The sequence below is a fragment of the Zootoca vivipara genome, chromosome 9 (assembly GCF_965207765.1).
Source record: "Zootoca vivipara chromosome 9, rZooViv2.hap1.1, whole genome shotgun sequence".
In the NCBI taxonomy this organism is placed as follows: domain Eukaryota; kingdom Metazoa; phylum Chordata; class Lepidosauria; order Squamata; family Lacertidae; genus Zootoca; species Zootoca vivipara.
This window is the reverse complement of record NC_142592.1, coordinates 41101567-41123620: the sequence shown is the minus strand read 5'-3', so window position 1 is coordinate 41123620 and position 22054 is coordinate 41101567. Positions and strand designations below refer to the sequence as shown.

The window sequence follows — 22054 nt, the reverse complement described above, 5'->3', positions numbered from 1 at the left end:
CTGCTTCCCCACTTGAGACGGAACTCTCCCTGCTTTCCCCTGCGCTCGGGGATGGGCTGGAACTCAGGAGGGGAGGGACTTCGCGATATCCCCTGTCCCTCACACTAGTGTTTTTTGTTTTGTTTTTAATATTTAAAATAGACTTTATTTCGATTATACAAACACAGGATACAAAATGAAATTCATTTTCCAAAAACAAAAGCACAACAAAGCAAATTAACAAAAAATCATATTCCAGACAACAACAAAGAGTAGCAAAAAAAGGAGAAAAAAAAAGAAAAGGGAGAAAAAAAGGGGGGAAGAGCTATATATATGTAGACATATAATAATAATAGTAATAATAATAATAATAATAATAATAATAATAATAATAATAAATTTTTATTTATACCCCGCCCTCCCCAGTCAAAAACCGGGCTCAGGACGGCTGACACCAACAGAACCACAATAAAACATAAAAACAATTAATTAAAATACAGATTAAAATACAGTATTAAAATTTAAAGTGCAGCCTCATTTCAAGTATATATACACACACATATATATAGTAAGACAGAAAGCATATAGACACTAATTTGAAATGTTATTCCATTTCAATAGTCTTAGAACTTAACATACCAGATAATATAACTGATAATACAAATTGATATAACATAATATAACGAAAATCAACACCTATAATAATATACCAGGTAAAATGTCATATAAGCTTAAGGTTTGAATTATAAATCCTAAGATAAAAAGATAAACAAGGAAAAAAGAAAATGAAAATTATAGATTAAAAATTGAAAATTACCATAAGAAAAACTTCCCACTGTTCATACATCGCTTTATTTTACAAATTTACCAAATTCTTGCTTCTTTTTGATTATCCTTAAATTCCTACTGCTAATTTTTATACTTATTATTAGTTTTTCCCTGTTTTAATCTTCAATATAAGCTTATCACCAGATCTATATTAAAATTCTCTTTTCTTAAATAGTCCTCTACCTGTTTCCATTCCTTAATACATTTCTGTTTGGGGATGTTCCTAATTGCTGTGGTCATTTTATCTAAATTCATGAATTCGACCAATTTCTCCTGCCACTCATATATTGTCGGCATTTTTTCACCCTTCCAGTTTTTAGCTATCAATAGTCTGGCCGCTGCACTAGCATATGATAATATATTTCTTTTTCCTTCAGGAATATTTTCTGGGATCATATTCAATAAAAATATTTCTGGGTTTTTGGGGAACGTCATTTTCAACATTTTTTTCAATTTTTCATATACTCCGTTCCAAAATTCTTGAATCTTGCCACACTGCCACCAGCAGTGGTAATAATTACCAATTTTCTCTTTACATTTCCAACATTTGTTGGAATCATTTTTGTGTATTTTGGCAATTTTGGCCGGCGTTAGATGCCATCTGTAAACCATTTTAAGAATATTCTCCTTAATACCTGAGCACGCCGTGAATTTCATTCCCTCTTTCCAGAGTCTTTCCCATTTGTTACTAAATATAGGTCTCCCTAAATCTTGGGCCCAACGTATCATCGTGGTTTTTACCAATTCATCCTTTAATTCCCACTCGAGAAGGTAAGCATAGAGTTTTGACATTGGCTTTTCACCATTTTCCAATAATATCTCCTGCAATTTGGATTTATTTTCGGAAAAACCAATTTTCAAATGTTTATTAAATAAACTTTGGATCTGGCCATAATGAAGCCAGCTCATGCATTCATGTTTTAACACTTGATATGGTTTTAATCTTAATTGTTCTCCCTCTTTTTCTAGGATATCCAAATACGTCGGCCATTTACTCTGCCTGAATTTGCTGAATAGTGCAGTTGCTTCCATAGGGGAGGCCCACCAGGGCGTTTTCGGCTCCAAAATATTTTTATGTTCATACCATATTTTTAATAAAGATCTTTTGAACACGTGATTCGTAAATTCTTTATATCCGCCTTTTTTCCCCTCTAATAAATATTTGTGCCATCCCTGAGTGTTGTTGAACCCTTCTATGTCTAATATCTCTTTATTATCCAATTCTACCCACTCTTTTAGCCACACCAAGCTTGCTGCCGCATGGTATAATCTTAGGTCTAGGACCCCCCATCCTCCCCTCTCCTTTGTATCAGTCAACAGTCTGTATTGTATCCTTGGCCTTTTTCCCCCCCATATAAATTTGCTCAACCCTTTCCTCCATTTTTCGAATATTTCCTTTTTTTCCACAATTGGGAGCATTTGAAATAAGAATGATAATTTTGGTAATATTACCATTTTAATCGCCGCTATCCTTGCAGATAACGTCATCTATAGATTACTCCATCTTTCTAGCTCTCTCTCTATTTCTTTCCATTTTTTCCCATAATTATTTTCAAATAGGTTTATATTTTTGGCTGTAATTTCGATTCCCAAATACTTCACTTTATTTACAATTTCCCATCCTGATTTTTCCCTCAATTCTTTTATCCCTTTTTCTCTCAAATTTTTGTAATAATTTTCGTTTTATTCATATTTATTTTAAAGCCCGATACTTTACCGTAATCATTTAAAACTCTTTTCAAATGCCCTATTGTCTCTAGAGGATCCTCTAAAATTATGATGACGTCATCTGCAAATGCTCGCGTTTTATATGTACTTCTACCCACTTTGATTCCTTTAATCTTCTCACTTTCTTTTATATCCTTCAATAGGCTTTCAATTGTTAGGATAAAAAGGAGGGGGGAGAGTGGGCATCCCTGCCGTGTGCCCCTTGATATTTCAATTTCTTCGGAGAGCTCTCCATTTATTATCAATATTCCTTTTTGTTTTTTATAAATTGTATTTATACTTCTGAAAAAATTCCCTTCTACTCCTATTTCTTTTATTACTCCTTTCATTTACTCCCAGTTGACATTGTCAAATGCCTTCTCCGCGTCCAGGAATATCAAGGCAGCTTCCCGACCAGGGTTCCAGTCAAGATATTCAATCAAATTGATCAGAATTCTAACATTGTTCATCCTCCTTTTGGGGAGAAATCCTTGTTGTTCTTTTTCTATGATTCTATTTAGCACCTCCTTTAATCTTTTTGCCATGATTGCTGCGAATATCTTGTAGTCAACATTTAATAGGGAAATGGGCCTAAAATTCTCTACTGAATCCATTTTGTCTCCCTTCGGTTTAATACTTTTAATATTGTTTTAAATGTTGTAACCTGCCCTGTAACCTTAGGGTGAAGAGAAGGTAATAAATAAACAAAAATAAAAAACAACAATGGTACAAGAAAACAAATCATTTCTAAATGGAGACCATGTGGTTCATCAGAGGCACTAAGAAAGGGAGACTGGATTGCCTCCACAGACCTTTCTGAGGCATATCTCCATGGTGCTCTCAGCCCGTCACTGGTGCTTTCTACAACAATCTCTACCAGTATTGAGTGTTACCCTTCAGCCTCTTGGTGACACCAAGGGTTTTCATGAAGATACTGATGGCGGTGGCAGCTCATCTCCGGAGTTGCTCATATCCATCCTTATCCAGACAATACCTTGGTGAGGGCCCCATCAGTGGTCAGGTGCTAGATGGACACCCAAGCAATATTTAGATTGCCTTTGCTATCTATGGTTTCATGTTGAATCAAGAGAAGAGTTCCCTGGTTCTGACTCAGGTTCTCACCCATCTGGGGTGGGGGTGGAGCATCCCAGATATGTTCCAGTTCAGGAAAGTAGCAATTTCCATTTTCAGAAGAGAAGCAAACAATATAAATCTGTTAGAAGTGGGAACTGGCCCAGAAATTAAAGCAGCAGCTTTTAAAAATAAAGGTCAAATTAAAGCTTGGGAACTAGGAGTCCAAACCTTAAACAATAGCTTGTCACTAACCTAAACCTACATTCTAGATTTGAAAAGCAAGGCAGGAATGTGTTGCTCTTCCCTGTTACAAGCGACTCTTACTATAGAGGCACAAAAATTATTGAAATAGTGGTTAAAGATTTCATTTAAAGAGCTTGCCTCATATAGGCTCCTTACACATTACAAACCATGAAGGCAAACCTGGGCCAGTAGTGCCCATATTTATGGCTGAACTGCTGATGGCATAGTACTTGATGTAGCGTAGTGACCTTTAAGCTTGTTGCTGCAATTCCTAAAGAAAAATATATGGAACATGTCAGGCCAAAAAGCTGTCATCAGCCGTTTAATCTTTGTGTAAGTTACCATCCATCCCGAGAAAAGGTTCATTTAAAGAGATGTGGTAAACAAGTCAAATACCTTACTGCTTCCATCAATCAGATAGAATTGTTTGGCATTTTAACAAGAAGTAGATGGGATTTTCCTTTTAGACATAAGTGTGATAACAGCAAATTACCAATTAGCACTGATAATTGACCAAACCCAATTAGCTGCCATGGCTTTTGTCCCATTCAAGCCAGCAGTGAAATAAAAGCAAAATGGAAATTGTAACTTTAAACATTTATTTAATGCTGCTTATATAAACTGCTGTTTAATGCTGTATTTAGGAATTCTGTTTCCTGGATCAGATACCCAACACATAAAGTGGTTTTATAAGTAGCAGCCTAGCCCTAAAGCTTCTGAGCATGATTGGTATTTAACAAAGGTCTTGCTACCATCTTGTGGTTACACTGACAACTGCAAGAAATCACAAAGGAAAAAGCACTACGGTAGCTACATACAAGGAAACAGCACAGGCAGCCTCTTGCATTTCAGGGCCACTTGATCACACAATTTACATTTTTCTCTATACCTATGCAGATGTATATCATGTATGAAATTAATTACATTTGAAATGGTTCTTGCTTCCCTTCAGCTGTTCTCCAAACCAAGTATGGTGATATCAAAATACAGCAGTAATAAATAAAGTAGTCTCTATTTTCCATATTGATTAATTTAACCTACAAATATTTTCCACAATCAAGACCATAGTATAGTAATATGTTTACCCTTTCATACACACCACTTATGTAAGCATATGTTGCACACCGTCCTGCTCTCAAGAACAAAAAGTATCCATAATAAGGATAATTAATCTCAGAACTTGGGTAGGAAAACTAACCCATCAGGGAAGGGACAGGAGTATTATAGTAAAAAGAGCTTCTGTGCTATTTTGCAGCTTCTTCCCAACTACTCAATGTTTAACTTAACATGTCTCTTCATGCTCAGTCTACCTATACTCTGATACTAGATTGATACAACCTACTTTGCTGTCAGTACTATATTCTGGAGACCTATTTTTAACTAGCACAAACAACAGATGTGTTTTACAATCTGACTGGACTGTGTGTGCCTATCCATCAAAAAGGTCATTAATGTTCTAGGGCTGGTCAAGTTACCCATCCTCTTTTTGCGCAGATTGTCATTAAGGCTCTGCTTTACTCAACAAAGCATAGTTGTTAAGAGTCTACTAGACACCAGCATAAATGCACAGGCATGTAAGAGACACTTACTATTTTATACTTATGTTAGAATTCAGAGGCAACTCTTCCACTTAACTGTAGTTGCCAACCTGCAGCTGAATTTCTGGAATTAAAAGCTTGCCCATCAATTAGTTCTGGAAGCACAACATAGATTTACATTTAACTGCCTTTCCACGTTGACCCGCTAGCCATTTGACTGTCTGATTAGTTTCCAAACACAGAGTATTGGAAAAAAACCCACAAGGCCATACAGACATATTGGATAAACAAAGATGCCTATCTTGAAAGCCCAAAAGGTGGGTTCTCAGTCCTTGGACCAATTTGGCTATTTTGAAGCTATGTAATCTCCGCTTCTAGTGCCCCTGTCTTCTATTCAGTATTATTTATTATTTAAACTTTATTTCTGAAACACACACAAGTATCATTATTAACTATAAATGACATGTGACATCATTTCTTTGTAAAAGAAGCACAGAAATTTTTAGTTCACCCAGAAATCACTGATAAGTGAAAAATATAAAACTTTATTCCATGATACTGGAGTAATCATTGTAACTTCCCATTAACGAACTGAAGGAGAGTGCAGAAACTCCTGACACATGACCAGCACATATTTTCAGCATCCGGAGCAGCTGTCGAGCTGTGGAAATCCTGATATCCTCACACTAGAAGAGGGAGAGACAAAAATCTAATAGTTGTAAGGAAGCTAAGGCTGATGCTGAGACAGTCATCAATATACATTTGCTTCATATAACTGATAAAAACCAAAAGGTCACTAAAACCAAACCTAAAAGATAGGACTACCCCACTTATACTTAACCTGCAGTTGTCCCAGTGTGCTAGAAGTCAAAAGGAGGTAGACTGCAATACAGAAAGTATCTCCACAATGTCCCGGGTAAATAAAACAAGCATCAACTCCAGTTCTGCAACAGATGAAGTTCTAAACCAAGCAAGAAGAGATGAGCCATATCCCATCTAAAACTGGTGAGTGCAAACATGCCTGAATTTGAGACCTGGTTTCCTAACACAACCATAACTGAGAGCAAGGAAGGGAGGAATTAAAGGATAACTGGATTAAAGCAGAATCCTGCCTTTCCCCAACATTGGAGATGAAGAGATGGACGGGACCATCCTAGCAGTTGTCCAGTGATCCACCCGTCTTCTCCTAGGATTGGGGGGGGGGCAGATGTTGTTTGACTGCTATGTTGCCAAGGATCATAGAACAAATTAGCAAGCTCTCTGGCATGCTTTTTGCAGGAAGGTTGGTGGGGTGCTTCCTTGACCCAGGCACACAGTACATACTTAGGACAAAAGAAACACCCGATGATCACAATTTAAGCTCTGTGAGTAAGGAACTGTGGACCCCTGGGTCAAGCAATGTTGACAATTAGCTTTTTATCTCTGTTGTTTATCATTCTAGGTTTTCCAGACCCATACCTCTCTCCATGTCCTTTTAGTCATGGCCTGGGCCAATGGCCACAGTAGCTGAGAATGGAACAAGAAGCGTACAAGCCCGGATAAGATACAAATTTGCAATATTGGTTCACACTACAGTAAAACCCCAAGGATTCTTACTTCCAGTTCACAGAATAGAACAGGGCTGCAGTAACGATCTGCCAGCTTCAAGGCAGCGTCCACGTCCACACTGATTTGATTCATTCCACATGCTATAAAAGAGAAGAAAAAGAAATATATGTTCAGCCCTGTTTTCCCTGATACAACAGTATTTTTCTTGTGATTTATGCATATTTATTTTCAGTGTGCATTCAAATACCAAAAATATTTTGTGTTGTTTTTTTAAAACTTCCAAACATTAAAGTCAATGCTTTGTAGTATAATTGTGTAACATTGGTCTTTTAGTGGATGTAGACCACAATTTGGATATTCTTATCAGACCCACTACAGGAAGATCAAACTTGTATTTTAAAAAAATGGTTCAAGTCATCTCTTAATAACAAAACAGGAGTGCACCATTTTGAGGACTGAAGAGGAAGAAAACAATGTCAACAGCAAAATTCAGATGGAATCCTGTTACATTTGGGGCAATGCATCAGCTACACAATAAAGTTGTGGCTATGATGCTTTAAAAGCTTTAAACAATTAGTGAAAAACATTTGAAGAATAAAACATGGAACAAGAAATGTGTTTTATACATACCACCTATGATCAGAAAGCACACTTTTCCAAGGAAAAAGTTGGCATCTACATGTAGCAGTGAAGATTCAATATCCTTAAAACTGGTAGAAAAACAAATAAAAAAAGCACCCAGTGTGATAGTTGAAGCTGAAAGATAGAAGTTGTGCAACACTAATCTGTGAGCTTCATGGCTATCAAGGCAATTCAATCTTTGTTTGCCACATACTCAACACTCTAGCCACACTGACATTAACATTTTTAAAAGAACTTCCTTCATACCCATTTTTCCTACACATACCTGTATTTGCTTTTTACGTTAATCATAAAAACAATCAGATTAATTTGAGGCCGCATGTGATCTCTCTCTGCAGGTAAAGGAAGAGACCTTGTCAAGTGGCTGAAAGAAACCAAGGTGCATTTTTAGTTAAGGCTACAAAACAGATAGATTTAACCTAAATAAGCTTTATAGGAAGGGGTAAACAGATATCATGACACAGATGTATTCAACTAAACCACTTCAAGCAGGAAGATAGAAATCTAAAAGAACACCTAACTGAACATAAGAGATCAAGCCAGTTGCAGTTTTAAATGGCTCTCTAAAACCTCTGAATATGTTAACTCAGGCTTCCTCCATATGTTTTAGGCCTACAACTCCCATGATCCCTAGCTAGCAGGACCAGTGGTCAGGGATGATGGGAACTGTAGTCTCAAAACATCTGGAGGGCCGAGGTTGAGGAAGTCTGTGTTAACTCTATAAGCTGCTGAGCAATGCAACAGCACTATTACAGTATATTAATGAAGGCTATATACTTTAGACTCTCCAAAATGAAAAGAGTATTTACCATTGCTGAGTCCAGAGCGAATTGTGCCCCAGAAAACAGACACATAAACAGAATTGTAAAGTTGGAAGGGACCCTAAGGATCATCTAGTCCAACCACCTGCAATGCAGGAATGTGCAGCCATCCCATATGCAAATTGAACCTGCAACCTTGCTGTTATCAGCACCATGCTCTGACCAACTGAGCTCCTACATGTATGAATAAAATCAAGAACTCAGTATTGCAAGGGCCATTAATGGGTTGTAAGATTCTGCTTGTTTTAGAACATTACACTTCCTCCATCATCATAACACCTTGTGGTAGAAAACAGTTCACTACCTTAGAACAATGGTGTTCCATAGTAACCTCAAAACAGAAATGAGAACAAAAAAAATAGTATCTTTCAAATAGTAGTTTCCAGATTTGAGAGAAATTTAAGTTCTCTCACCACTTACATATTTATTTTAAAATCTTCTTTTTCCTTAAGCATTGTCTCTGCTAGCTGCTCTTGGAAATCTTCATTTGTTCCCACCAACTATTAAAGAAAAATAAAATTTGGCTAATAGCTGAGAAAAAATGGAATTATGAATAAGAGATGAATTACTCACCCCAAAGTCCCCACCCCTACACCAGGGGTCAGCAACCTAAGGCCCATGGGCCGGAAGTGGCGCGCGGAGGTCATTTGACCAGCCCACGAGCTGCCCCTGAACTAAGTTGCCACTCGCACGCTATGCTAAACCAGCGCAGCGCGGTGCAGGGACTCACTTCCGCAGTGCCGGAAATCACCTCTGCACAGACGCAGACGCCGGAAATCACAGGCACACACGCAATCTGGCCCACGGAGGGATCTCTGCGGGACCAATCCAGCCCAGGCAAGATAAACCTTGCCGATCCCTGCCCTACGCCCAACTCTCTGACTGTTTGTCTTAAGCTGCCTTACGGGATCTGACACCCTCTGGAAGTTTTGGGCTGCCGCTTTGCTGGCAAGGAATGATGGGAGTTGTAAGGTAAAGGTAAAGGTAAAGGACCCCTGGATGGTTAAGTCCAGTCAGAGGCAACTATGGGGTTGCGGCACTCATCTCACTTTCAGGCCGAGGGAGCCAGTGTTTGTCCACAGACAGCTTTCTGGGTCATGTGGCCAGCATGACTAAACTGCTTCTGGAGCAACGGAACACCATGACGGAAACCAGAGCGCACGGAAATGCCATTTACCTTCACACCACACAGTGTGGTGTGAAGTATTTATCTACTTGCACTTGACGTGCTTTTGAACTGCTAGGTTGGCAGGTGCTGGGACTGAGCAACGGGAGCTCGCCCCATCGTGTGGATTCGAACCGCAGACCTTCTGGGAGTTGTAGTACAAAGCAGTTGAAGAGCACAAGGTTGGAGAAGGCTGGTCTTAAGTTATCCGAGTCAACAGTGGTTCAGCTTTACCATTTCTCTGGATGGGAGAACTTTAGCAGATACGGCTCCATTCACCAAGCCTAAAGAACTCCGTGTCTGACGTATTAAAATAAGGGGCTCAAATTTCATCCATCCTTCCTCCTAGCTCAAGAGTGGAAAGAGCTGATGGGGAAATGAGAGGGGAAATGAACTCTGTACATGGCCTGCGGCTCGAACCCTCCACCCAAAGCAGCTCAGCAGCTGAGCCAACAGAAGCACTCCCGGTTTAGGGACGGTAGAGAACCAAGATATGGAAGTAAGCAAAATAGAAAACCAACGGGAAAGCAGCAAGGGAACCAATGAGAGAAGCCGGAAGGCGAACTAAAAAAAACTAAGGCGTCGCATTGATTGGCCGAGGTGGGAACTCACTTTTCTCAGGGCCCCGGTCAAAAGCAAGCGGGGAAATAACGAAAAGAAACTGCCCGTTTGTGCTACCGGTTGCCGCCCTCCCCCCGGATCATAAATACGCACCAAAACGGTGGCAGAGTTGATTGCTGGGAGCTTGGCAAAAGCAGCCAACGCCGCCATTATCACAAATTACAGCAGCGCCACCTCAGGTTTCAAACTGCCGCCAGTACCTACGTCACCCAAACGCGTCGCTGCTATAAAAGGAGGACGGGGGTGTGGCCTCGAAAAACCCAAGTACAGTACTATAGATGCATTGTGGAGTCCGGTCTTATCTGCGCATGCGGAGTTTTGGCTCTTACCCTGCTGGAGGGAAGAGGGCGCACGCGCGGGCAGCGAACGTTTTCTTTTCTGGTGTCTTATGTAGGGCACTTGCGGGGGTGGCCGTTGGCACCTGCGCGCGCTGTGTGACGTCATTGCTCGTGAGAGGCTCGTGAGGGAGGGGGCGGGGTGTGAGGCTATAAAGAGAGAGGTTTGCCTTGGGGAGTTAGTGAAAGAGGGAAACTGGCTTCCTATCAGCGCTCAGGCTAAATAAAATATAGCATCTCGAAGGACACTGTTTATTTTGTATGGAGTGGTTGTGCAGCAGCGTTAGGTTTATTATAACCTTTCATGTAAACCTTATAGATGCCTAGGGAATGAATGCTGTTGTTTGTTTTAATGATATATCTGTTTAATTTCTTTATTTGTCTTCTCAGGGGAGAAGTTCAGGGGTTTGTTTGCACCCATCTAGGAAAATTGATTTAATTGGGCTATTTCTTTCCTCTTCTCCTCCCTGGTAACTGGCTAAAAATAGAGATAAAGCACATGTTCCACATTTCTTTGCTCAAACAATGTCTTAAGCCAGCATTTTCCAACCTGCAGGTTGCAAAGCCTGTGCAAAAGGGTAGCAGGTTTTATAAGTAAACCCAAAGTAATTACTGATTTCTCTCCTTAACTGGTATGATGATAACTCTTAAAACTGTTTTGTTGGCGTATTATAATACTGTACTGACTCATGTAAGCAAACATTAAAGTGTAATTCCATTTCCAACGTTCACTAGAATGTGTCAGGACAGCATTGAAATACAACTGGGAACTGGTAGTTGGCTGCAGACGAAATGATGGTTTGCCACAACAGGCTCATACAGGGTGTTTTGAGTGACAAGTACAGCTCTTCCTGTGGAGCAGAGTGGCTTTTGTCTCTTTCAAGCATGTCTTGGTTGACAACTTCTGGGATCTGGGGAGTTCCCACAACACACACACACACTCACACACACTGTGCATTTGGATATAGGGGGATCCCAGGGCCACAGTAAGGAGTGCATAGGAGGAACTGCAAGGCAGGAAAGTGAGGAGATACCCAAATTCCCAAGCCAGTTACTGGTTGGACAGAGAAAGGAAGAGTTTATATAAATAATAATATGGAAGATCATGGGTGCTGAGAAGAGCAGACAAGACCTTTATCCCATACAGTGGTGGCTTATGCCACTAATTCATACTGGATCCCCCACGACACCCACATTCTTCAGATAGAGCTATCTAGGTCATTCACCACAATATATGAACCGAGGAAGAGTCTTGCTGAATCAGGCCAGTGGCTCATTTAGTCCACCATCTTGTTCATATAGTGGCCAAGCAGATGCTCAAATGGGAAGTCTGCAAGCAGGACCTGAGAGCAAGAGGCTTCAACATTTATGTTGAACAATTTATATACTGTTTATAATTAGACAAACCTCCTTAGCTGTTTCCTTCTCCATACATTTGGACTTGTGGGTTGCCACACCAAAAAAGTTGGATAATTCCGCTATTAAGCCTCTTGTGTAGCTCAGATGTTGCCTGCTGAAATATGTGGCCACACTTAAACAACTTAATCAACACTTAAAAGTGACCAATAAGCCCACCTACCATAGAGAAGATACCTAGGTCTCTGATTTAGGTTCTCATGTTCAAATCCTGACAGAATTGTGCTAAATGACCTACACAGAAGGAAAAATTAATAGTTTTCAGTTTTAAGACGTGTGTATGGTACTCATGCCACCTCTCCAATAGTTCTGTTCATTTATATTTAAAATTTGGAATCTGTTATATAGTATTGCTGTGTTCACAATTGCTTGCTTTTTGTAATGAGTTTTGAAAATGAAAAATGAAAGATCAATCCTTTCTCCATATTTCCTATGTTTAAAGAGTTTTTTATTACCAATATTTATGGAGCAGCAGAACTTTGTGAGCAGATGCTGATAGATAAATGAGCATCTTAACAGGGAAAATACTGACTTCAAGACAAATAAACCTTCTATGGCTACAAGGACAAACCAATCAAATTTGTTTGCTGTTTCCTTTCATAGTACAGTACAACTCAATTTAGCAACATTTTATACTTGGATAACATGTTTCCAACTTGTTCTTGGGCTTGAGGACTTCAGTTGTTGTTAATAATAGTCTATTTTACTGTAGAGGGAAGATGATGTAATGGTCTAATACAAAATATGAACAGCATTGTGGGCAGTAACTGTTTTTGACCACATCCTGTGTGCTTTCCTCTTTTAAAATACCATAAAGCACAGACCATGCAAAGGCTGTGTGTGTTAATGCAATCTGACATCATTTTTAAAAATCCTAACAAAGGTTGACAGTTCAGCACATTGCCAGCACTAGACAAATTGCAAGTGAAGTGGAAGAACTCCAGAAATATTTTTGTTCCTCATCAGATTCAGTTAGGGTTCTTTGAGAATTATTCTGAAATAGGCTCCTTGTAAAGGTATGAGAACAAAAAATAAATAAAGCATGAAATCACCAGAAACTGCTATTGGGAATTTTAATTTTTTTAAAAGTGCAATGCTACATTTTGGAGATAAAAGAAAGGGGAAATCTTTTCTTTTATCTCCCATTTGTCCCATTTATATAAAGCAGTTAGGGCTATTGCCTGAATTGATGCTATTGTGCAATCTAGGTCACAGCTTCTAACTAGTCTGAATGCATTTCCCAATGCTGCATATTGATCTTCATACACAATTTGATTCTTATTTAAGGAATTTCAGGCAGACATCACAAGGCACTTTACAAAAGATCATTACAACAATAGCTTTGATTTTTAACAAAATAAAAAAATTTCTTCCAGCAGCACCTTAGAGACCAACTAAGTTTGTCATTGGTATGAGCTTTCGTGTGCATGCACACTTCTTCAGATACACTGAAACAGAAGTCAGTGTAGATCTCTGATGGTGCATTGTATGGAGAGACCTGGTCTGAATAAAGACATTGGATTCCTCTCTCATTATACATGATAAAGCTATCTTTAGCCATCTCACCCCTTGCTTGTTCCTGTAAGACCAATTGCAGTTGTTAAGTCATCAACACCTATCAGTCAGTCAATCACCCTTTCCCACCACCCTTCTGATTAATACCCTTCCCCACCCTCTCACTATATATAAGCGTCTGGTGACTTCTGTTTCAATGTATCTGAAGAAGTGTGCATGCACACGAAAGCTCATACCAATGACAAACTTAGTTGGTCTCTAAAGTGCTGCTGGAAGGAACTTTTTTATTTTGTTTCGACTACGTCAGACCAACACGGCTACCTACCTGTAATTTGATTTTTAAAATGTTACAACAAAATCGATAATTACAAAAGGTCATTACAACAATAGCTTTGATTTTTAAAATGTTACAACAAAATGGAGAGGACAACTGCTTCTTTAGAAGAAGCTATAACTACTTCTCTCTTCAGGGCAAGATGTTCTGCAGAAACTCCTGTGGTGAAAGTTGTATGACTAGCAGTATGTTTGGTGACATCCAGAAAAAAAGCATCACTGGTTTTAGCAGCTTATAAGGTGGGATCTCTTATTGAGACCGAAAGGCTGGTAAGGGCTCACCAAACTGAAAAAAACCTGCCATCCCCATTTCACCATCTGCAGGGATCATGGAACCCATGAAAGTAAAATCTCTCAATGCCTCCATTTCTTCCCCTTCTATTTGCCAGGAGGTGATGGGACCAGTGGCCATGATCTTAGTTTTTTGATGTTGAGCTTCAGACCACATGGGGCACCCAATAAGATTTTCCCCAGCTTCCCAACCCAGAGCTCATGCTCATACAGCACTGCTACATTACAACACTCCTGACTTCAGTAAGGGAGGAAGAGATAGAAATTCCCTGCATTCTCCAATCCCTTTTCTTTCCAGCATTCTCCATGCCCAACCAGATCTTCACTGCTAATTGCCTGTCCTCCATACTCACCTCTCTCTGTAATGTGGATCATGCCCATAATTTTCTTCAAGGATTATTGCCCTGTTTTGTTTGCACTAGTCTTGGTTAAAAATATATACTTATACATAACTAGTTGTGTCAAAATATACACAAGGATGGTCAATGGAATGAATATCAGAATGCATCCCATTGAAAGCAATGTAGCACCAGATGCAGATCTAATGTGCTTATGTGTTTATGGGCTGTGGTTCCTGTTCAAGTAAGTGATGCACATGCAGGAGCCTGCTTACAGGTGTCTGGGAAAGCATGGAGTCAAAAGTGTCAACTTTAAGTGTTGCTAGGGTGGGCATAATATGTATCTGTTTGTTGATGCTCACACATATATTTGCAAACAGTTATCCAATTTAAAACTGACTTCCTCAGCTTAGAGCATCTCTCTCTCTCCCAGTTCTGCTTGCTTATTCTCTGTACCACGTGCACTGGAGACCTTTCTAGGCTTGTTGCTATGACAACAGCTGATAGTCTGGCTGTGGTGTTTGATTGGTTGGGGAAGCTCTTGCCTCTTTTGTGAGGGTGAAAGGGAGGGGGCCACCAAAATGGGAGCAAGATGGAAAGAATCCAAAGCTGATCCATTTATGCGAGCAATGTGGGGCAGCAGGGGCAGGGGGGATGGAGAGCGGGGAAGCAGTCCTCCGCAGCTTCAGATGATGAGGCAGTGAGCTTGACTTTGTGTCATTTACAATTGCATACATGAGCATGCGTACATGCAGGGCAAGCAGCACTTCATTTCTGTCCATGCTACTGACTGCTCTGACACTTTGACGTGCTTGGACTGCATTCCATTGGAGAAGCACTTTGTCCCTTCCTCTGACCCATACAGCAGAGAGCAGCATCAGATGAGCGGAAAGCTACTGTTCTGTTCTGGGTAACAACAGATCACAGAGCAGTAGTCTGAATGAAGCATGTATGTGGATCGAGGTAGGTGATGCCCGGTGCCCGGTATTGTGCATGTATGACTTCTTATGTTCAGGGATCTCCTTTGAATTATGTCTATACATAATACATCTTCACTGTGATGAAAAACAGAGCCAGGGAAATTGAGATATGGAAGGGAGCACGTGCATCATTTGTTCTAACCAAGCCCATAGAAGAAATTCCTTTCCAAAAGAAGAGAAAAGGCTAGGCTTCTCTTTAAAACCTTCAATGATGGAGAGGCATGACATATTCTGTGACAGAGACTGGATAGGAGGAGGATATAGATGCATACCATGGGACTTAAATTTATTTATTTGATCTATTAAATATTAAAAAATCCACAATGCATGAATATGAGTGTGAATAGTATTCTACAATGCTGACCTAATGACGATTTTATATAAAGTCTCTGTATCTTAGGCTGTGCTGTCCTTATTCTTTTGCAGAAGTGCAGTGATTTTAGGCAGGTGAAGTTTTACTTTCAATTCCTGATGCCATTTAAAGAACATTTAATTTCATAAACTAGCATAAACAGAATCTCAAAACAAACATATGCAGACTCCAGATATCACATATGGGGAAAAAATGGGGAGATGCAAGAGACTGAATGGAGAAGATAAATAAGGTTTGTGGATTTTTAAAGGAATTTGAATAACCCTATTTGGGGTCAATATAGTCCCAGTTCTACTGCGTGTTGTTGATTTTTAATCTATGTGGCTGCAGTCTAAGTGCACTAAGGAGTAAGTCCCATATATGTCCGTGAGACTTCTGAGCAGAAGTGATTAGGCTTGTGGCAGTAAAGGAGAAGGATAAAAAAGGTGGATAGGATCTTTGCCTATCAAAGTTAATGCAACATTTACGAGCATCTGAGGATTCACTGGATATTTATTTATTACAATTACTCATCATATGACTGGCTATTATATTCCACTCTGGTATAAGGTGTCAATGGCACCTGTTTCTTCCCTTTGCTTGAATCTCTCCCAGTGGCTGTACTTTAAAGATGTCTTTTAAGGATTTTGGGACTCACCATATGAAACCAAGGCCTATCCTTGCTAGTTTGGTTGAGCTGGCATAGGTTGGGTTAATTTCTAGTTGAGGCTGACATATTCTTGTCTGGAAACTGGTAGGGGAAACAGCTCCTACAGTTTTCTTTTTGACCTGTCAGTTGTTTGATGTGGTAGAGCTTTGGATCCTACTAGATACTTTCAGCAGCTTTGGGAAAGCTGTGGGTTGGTTCTGTTCTTTCCTTTTTGCGCCTAGATGTAGAGTAAATTTAGGGGGTATCTGTTCCGCACCATGGGAACTGATCCGTGTTCCACCAGAACCGTTTAACATTTGTGAAACCACTAGGATTAGATTGTCCAAAGTCTACAAATGTGGCACCCTTGTCATTAAGCTGAAGTTTCCCAGGTCTATGTTGTTTAAGCATGCAAGAACAACTAACATTAGCAGCTGCATCTGGTATCCTGGCTTTGTCACTTCTCAATAATAGGGAACCTGCCATTTGTCATTTATGCATTTGTGACCTCTGTCATTTCATTTCTGTGTGCCCTTTTTGAAGTCTCCTTCCTTGGACTATATTACTCGTTTTTGCTGTAGTAATAAGGGGTAGGGAAAAGAAGTTCTAGTTATGTGGCATCTCTTCCCTTCTCACCTCTGATCATTCAAGATGCATCAGCAAAAGTAACCCAGAAGTTGCTTGCTGCCATCTGCTTTATGGAGTACACAGTTTTATATAACTTTATATATTTTTTAAAAAATATCTGCCAGTGTTTTGCATAATGGATTGGGGCTCTGTACAATTATGACAATATGTTGCCAGAGTATGTGAAACAGGGCACTTTTGTGCCTGGTTTAAATTTAAAAAATCTTCTGCCATGATCAGCTCTAAATGAAATTGGGGCATTACTTATAAAGTCTAAATGAGAGAGAGAAGTGCCCTCCCAAATGAGAATTTGCTTGTAACCAGAGGCGTAGGAAGGGGGGGGTACAGACCGCCCCAGGTGTCATTGCTGAGGGGGGTGACATTCAGTGTGCTGCCTGCCCGCGACTCCTAAGCCTACCCCGAGCTGTTGATGGGGGGGAGGGTGACCAGGTTTTTTTTGCACCGGGTACCCCCTGACCTTGCTACGCCTCTGCTTGTAACTTCCTAGTTCTTATACTGAGGATCATTGTCCATGCTGCACCACAAATTGCTGGATGCTCTTTTTGCATACTGCATATTCATGTAATGATGAGCTGAAAGTTATCATGTGAAGTTATCCAGAAAGATTTGCCCCTAAAAAATCACTGAAATGTCTCCACATGTACCGATACACCCTTAAGACCCCAGGGAGAGAGCTGTACTTTGAAGAGCGACTCCTAATAACTCTAGCAGCTTACATTATCCAAATCCTGAAGTTCCAAAATAGAGTGAAAATAGGGACAGTGGATTGCGGATACCAGAAAATAGGGACTATCTCTGGCAAAAAGGGACAGTTGGAATGTATACATAGTTCTGAAATGCTCCCACTGAGTTCTGTGGGACTAAATAAATGGACTGCAAGTATCTGAAATGTAGTTGAGAAGGTGCAACATTTCCTCCTTACTGGGATCGGGTTCTAATTGCCTCTCCAATCATGACCCTGAGCTCAAGCTTTTACTTCCTACCTTAATCGGAGCAGTGTTGCAGTACATCATCCCGGATGCAGAGTACCAGTAGCTTAGCCTTCCACACCAAGGATCCTACGAGGAGGACAGTAAAGCAGAATGCTTTTGATGCTTCTCCACATATCAGACATCATATCTGAGAAGAGGAGACACTGTAGAGCAGTGCCTCCCCACCCCTCTGCTGCAACTTCTGCTTGGGAGGGCAGAGAAGGATCCTTGGAGCATCTTCTGTTTTAGAGGTCAGGACCAGATTTGGAAGGATAGGTCTGGTCTCATCCTTGGCTCTCTCTGATGCAGCCATGGTGGCTGGGGAGTGGCTGAGTGGGGTTGCACAGGTAGGAGAGAACAGTGGTGGAAAGTACTGAAATGCTCCTTCCTTCATCCATCAAATTTGAAGCATTGTTGGTTAGTTATTGTTTTATCTAGCAGCATCATATTGGTTCACGGAGTAACCAAAAAGCAGGGGAAGAGGATTCACACAGTTTGCATTTGGACAGTTAGAGAAACAAAAAAAGGGAGGAACAGAAAGATGCAAGGACAACAGAGTCGGAGGGGAGGACAAGGAATGATTGTGAGGAAATGTGGTTATTATATATATTTTAAACATTTTGTTTCAGCTAGGAATGAAGACAGGGTGGTTAAGATAATAAAGAACCGGATTATGTGAGATAAAATGGGAAGGAATCAGTGGATTCACAAAATATGTCATTGCTATAGTCAATGTTAGAAGCAAAGAATGATTGAATAACGAATTAAGGCCACTTGCAGACAGAGGATTTTTGAGTGCCACACAGGACTGCGTGTCTTCTCATGCAGATCAGTGCAAGTCCAGATGACAGGCTGGGATCTAACAGGGTCAGCAGTGGCTGCACAGTTGAAAATAATGACTGTAGCTCAACTATCCCACCCTACTTGGTACATCTTCTGTACTTCAGGTTCAGCAGTATAGTGCTAACTTGTCAGTGTTGGCAGAAGCTGCCAACTGGATGCAGCCTGAGTGGAAAAAGGAAAGAAGCTGAAAAAGCAGGACATGGAGCTCATCTATATTGAATGGCTAGCTGATCTAGGAAGTGGAAAAGTAGTGGAATATAGAGTTGAGGAAAATGTGTTATCAGTTGAGGTATGGCTGGGATAAAAGGGGGAGTGAAGTCTGGGACCATTTGAAGGTGCCTTTGCCATCCAATCAACAACATAAGCCTTGTTATCTAGCCTCCCTGCTGTGTGCAAAATGATGTGTGAGGACATGTGGCAAGGCTTTGTTGTAGGGGCTAGTTTTAGCTCTCAGTAGGGATCTGCTTCAGGTTATTGGAACGTGTCCAGAGGAGGGCAATCAAAATGGTCAAAGGCCTGGAAACAATGCCTTATGAGGAACGGCTTAGGGAGCTGGGTATGTTTAGCCTGGAGAAGAGAAGGTTAAGGGATGATATCATAGCCATGTTCAAATATATAAAAGGATGTCATATAGAAGAGGGAGAAAGGTTGTTTTCTGCTGCTCCAGAGAAGCGGACACGGAGCAATGGATTCAAGCTACAAGAAAGAAGATTCCACCTAAACATTAGGAAGAACTTCCTGACAGTAAGAGCTGTTCGGCAGTGGAATTTGCTGCCAAGGAGTGTGGTGGAGTCTCCTTCTTTGGAGGTCTTTAAGCGGAGGCTTGACAGCCATCTGTCAGGAATGCTTTGATGGTGTTTCCTGCTTGGCAGGGGGTTGGACTGGATGGCCCTTGTGGTCTCTTCCAACTCTATGATTCTATCATTCTATTGGTAGCTGTTGCATTGACCAAACTAGACTGAGTTCTGGATGAGGCAGATCAGGATCAGAGGAGCCAGAGGCTCCAGAGGAAGTCAGGGTTACCGGTAGGTTGTAGGTTGAGTGGCAAAGGCACCAGGACTATGTACTGCTACTCGTGACAACACATAGATGAGAGTTAAGGAGCAATGAGAGAGCAGAAGCTGACAACCAGGTGGGCCGGTACTTCAACCTTGAGGTAAAGCCCAATCTGCCAGGTTTATAGAGGAGACAGAACACAATGGAGCAGAAGGCTAGGTTCTAGATCCTGACACGAAATTCCTAAAGATACCAACTTGACTACTTCATAGCTTGCTTCTTGACAAGCACCAAATATGTTATTTTGTAAACAGACATTTGGACTGGAGTACTGTAAAATAAGTTTTATTAACTGATTGCACCCTTGTTGTCGTCACCTATTTGTTGTTTTATACTATACTGTTTGTGTTTTTATTATTAGGTTATCATTGTTTCTATCTGGATGTTAGCTGCCTTAGATAAAATATTTTAATTTAAAAAATCCAAATACTGCCAAAAGATAAAGGGAATAGGTGCATATTGGCTGGTTTTATTATGATTTGTTATTCCTCCATTTTCTCTCTCAGGGGTATAGCAACTTTACAAAGCACTTCTTAACAAGCAATCTGAGAGAGGAAAAATCAGTTGCTCAAGGTAAGCTATTTTGTGGATTTAGTAGACTTACATTATTCTTTGTGATCATAGTATTATTCTACTGCATTAAAAGAGACAATATATTAAGAGAGGCATGGATTAAAGAAAAAAGAAAAAAAGTGAGGTAACAAAAGTTGCAATCAGCCTAGTGGGGTAGTTGGGGTTAGTGAGCACATTAGGAATTTTGAGAAAGTAAGTACAATGGGTACCAGTCACATAAGGGCTGCTGTGGGGCCATAGCATAATACAAAATGGCTGCCACATCCAAAAGAGAGAGAGAGAAAAGACAGGACCATAAAATTGTGTGGGCATGCTCCTTATCACCCTCCCATCCATGGAAGAAAGGCACCTTACATCAGCCACTGCTGCACTTGCTCACAGAGTGCACCTCTCCAGAACAGAAGGGAATGTGGGAGTTTAATCCTAGGATCTAATGACATGTGGGAATGTCTAACGGTTCATGTTCAATGTAAGAAAGGCTGAACCAATGAAACAGGAACTGAACAAGGAGGACAAGCCATTTCATGCATTGCGGATTTCTGAGGAAATATTTACTGAGAGTGTCTTCTGTGGGTGTCATAGGAAATACGCCTGGCATCCATGGCTGCTGTGCTAGTGTCTATATAAATATATATATGTTTGGTAGTGATTTTGATACTCATCAACCAATACCAACTGCATATGTTTACCTTTCCTTTTTCTAGCAATCATGCCTCATTTCTTGGACTGGTTTGTGCCAATGTATCTGATGATCTCAATTCTTATCTTGGTGGGCTTTGGAGCTTGCATATACTACTTTGAGCCAGGACTTCAGGAAGCGCACAAGTGGCGGACACAAAGGCCAATCATGGAACGAGACCTTCGGAAAACACTGATGATACGGGACAACCTTGCATTTGGGGTGCCTGAAGTCTAGTATTCTTCTTGCATAGATGTGTTGGAAGATCTAGAAGAAAGCCATTCCCTCTGAAGTTACAAATTACTGTGATCACTCTGGTTTGCTGCACTTCTGCAAGTGATGTGGTCAAATCACTGCTTGCTTGGGTCTCCGATAATGAAGTGTTCCTTTTTGCTATTTAGACAAGGCCTGTAGACTCATATCAACTTAGACCTTCTGGTTTTTGAACTTGTTCATCACTCCATCACTTTATATTTTTTTATCCTCCATATATAAAGAGGTTTTTTGTTATCTTGCTAGGAGTGGTCACACCTGTACGTGAGCTTTAGACCTCTTAAGTATAAGAAAGCAATATTTCTGCATGACCTGTGTATTTTGGTCGAGTGCCTCCTGGACAAGTGCCCATCTCACAAACCTCACAACAGACACCATTTCATTACTTTATTTAGAGTCTCTTGGGTGAGGCACAAACCCCAAATTGATTGCACAGATTGAATTCTATTCTCATTCCCAACACTAAGCTCAGATATGCAGTAGGACACATTACTAGCCAAGTTGTATGTATTTTGATTTCAGATCGTTTCACTGCACACAAGCGCCTGTCTGGCTCTGAACTCACTCACTCACTCAGATTTCACTTTTAAAAGTCTGTGCAGATTAATTGTCATTAAATAATTGCTTTTACTTCTC

At 40.4% G+C, this 22054-nt stretch overlaps 2 protein-coding genes across 2 annotated transcripts; one reads left to right on the top strand and one right to left on the bottom strand.

The window, feature by feature from the left end:
- Positions 1-4413: 4413 nt before the first annotated feature.
- CENPM (centromere protein M) lies at positions 4414-10546 on the bottom strand. Its single transcript, XM_035127966.3, has 6 exons — positions 10260-10546; positions 8801-8880; positions 7825-7923; positions 7548-7627; positions 6966-7057; positions 4414-6055 (listed from the first exon to the last, which is right to left on the bottom strand). Exons 1-6 carry the CDS (start codon positions 10314-10316, stop codon positions 5915-5917), a joined length of 549 nt encoding a protein of 182 aa, XP_034983857.1. The 5' UTR covers positions 10317-10546; the 3' UTR covers positions 4414-5914.
- A 9858-nt stretch (positions 10547-20404) lies between these two features.
- Positions 20405-22054, top strand: SMIM45 (small integral membrane protein 45). The gene is made up of 2 exons (XM_088652070.1): positions 20405-20466; positions 21171-22054. The coding sequence occupies exon 2, from the start codon at positions 21176-21178 to the stop codon at positions 21380-21382; it is 207 nt and encodes a 68-aa protein (XP_088508196.1). The 5' UTR covers positions 20405-20466; positions 21171-21175; the 3' UTR covers positions 21383-22054.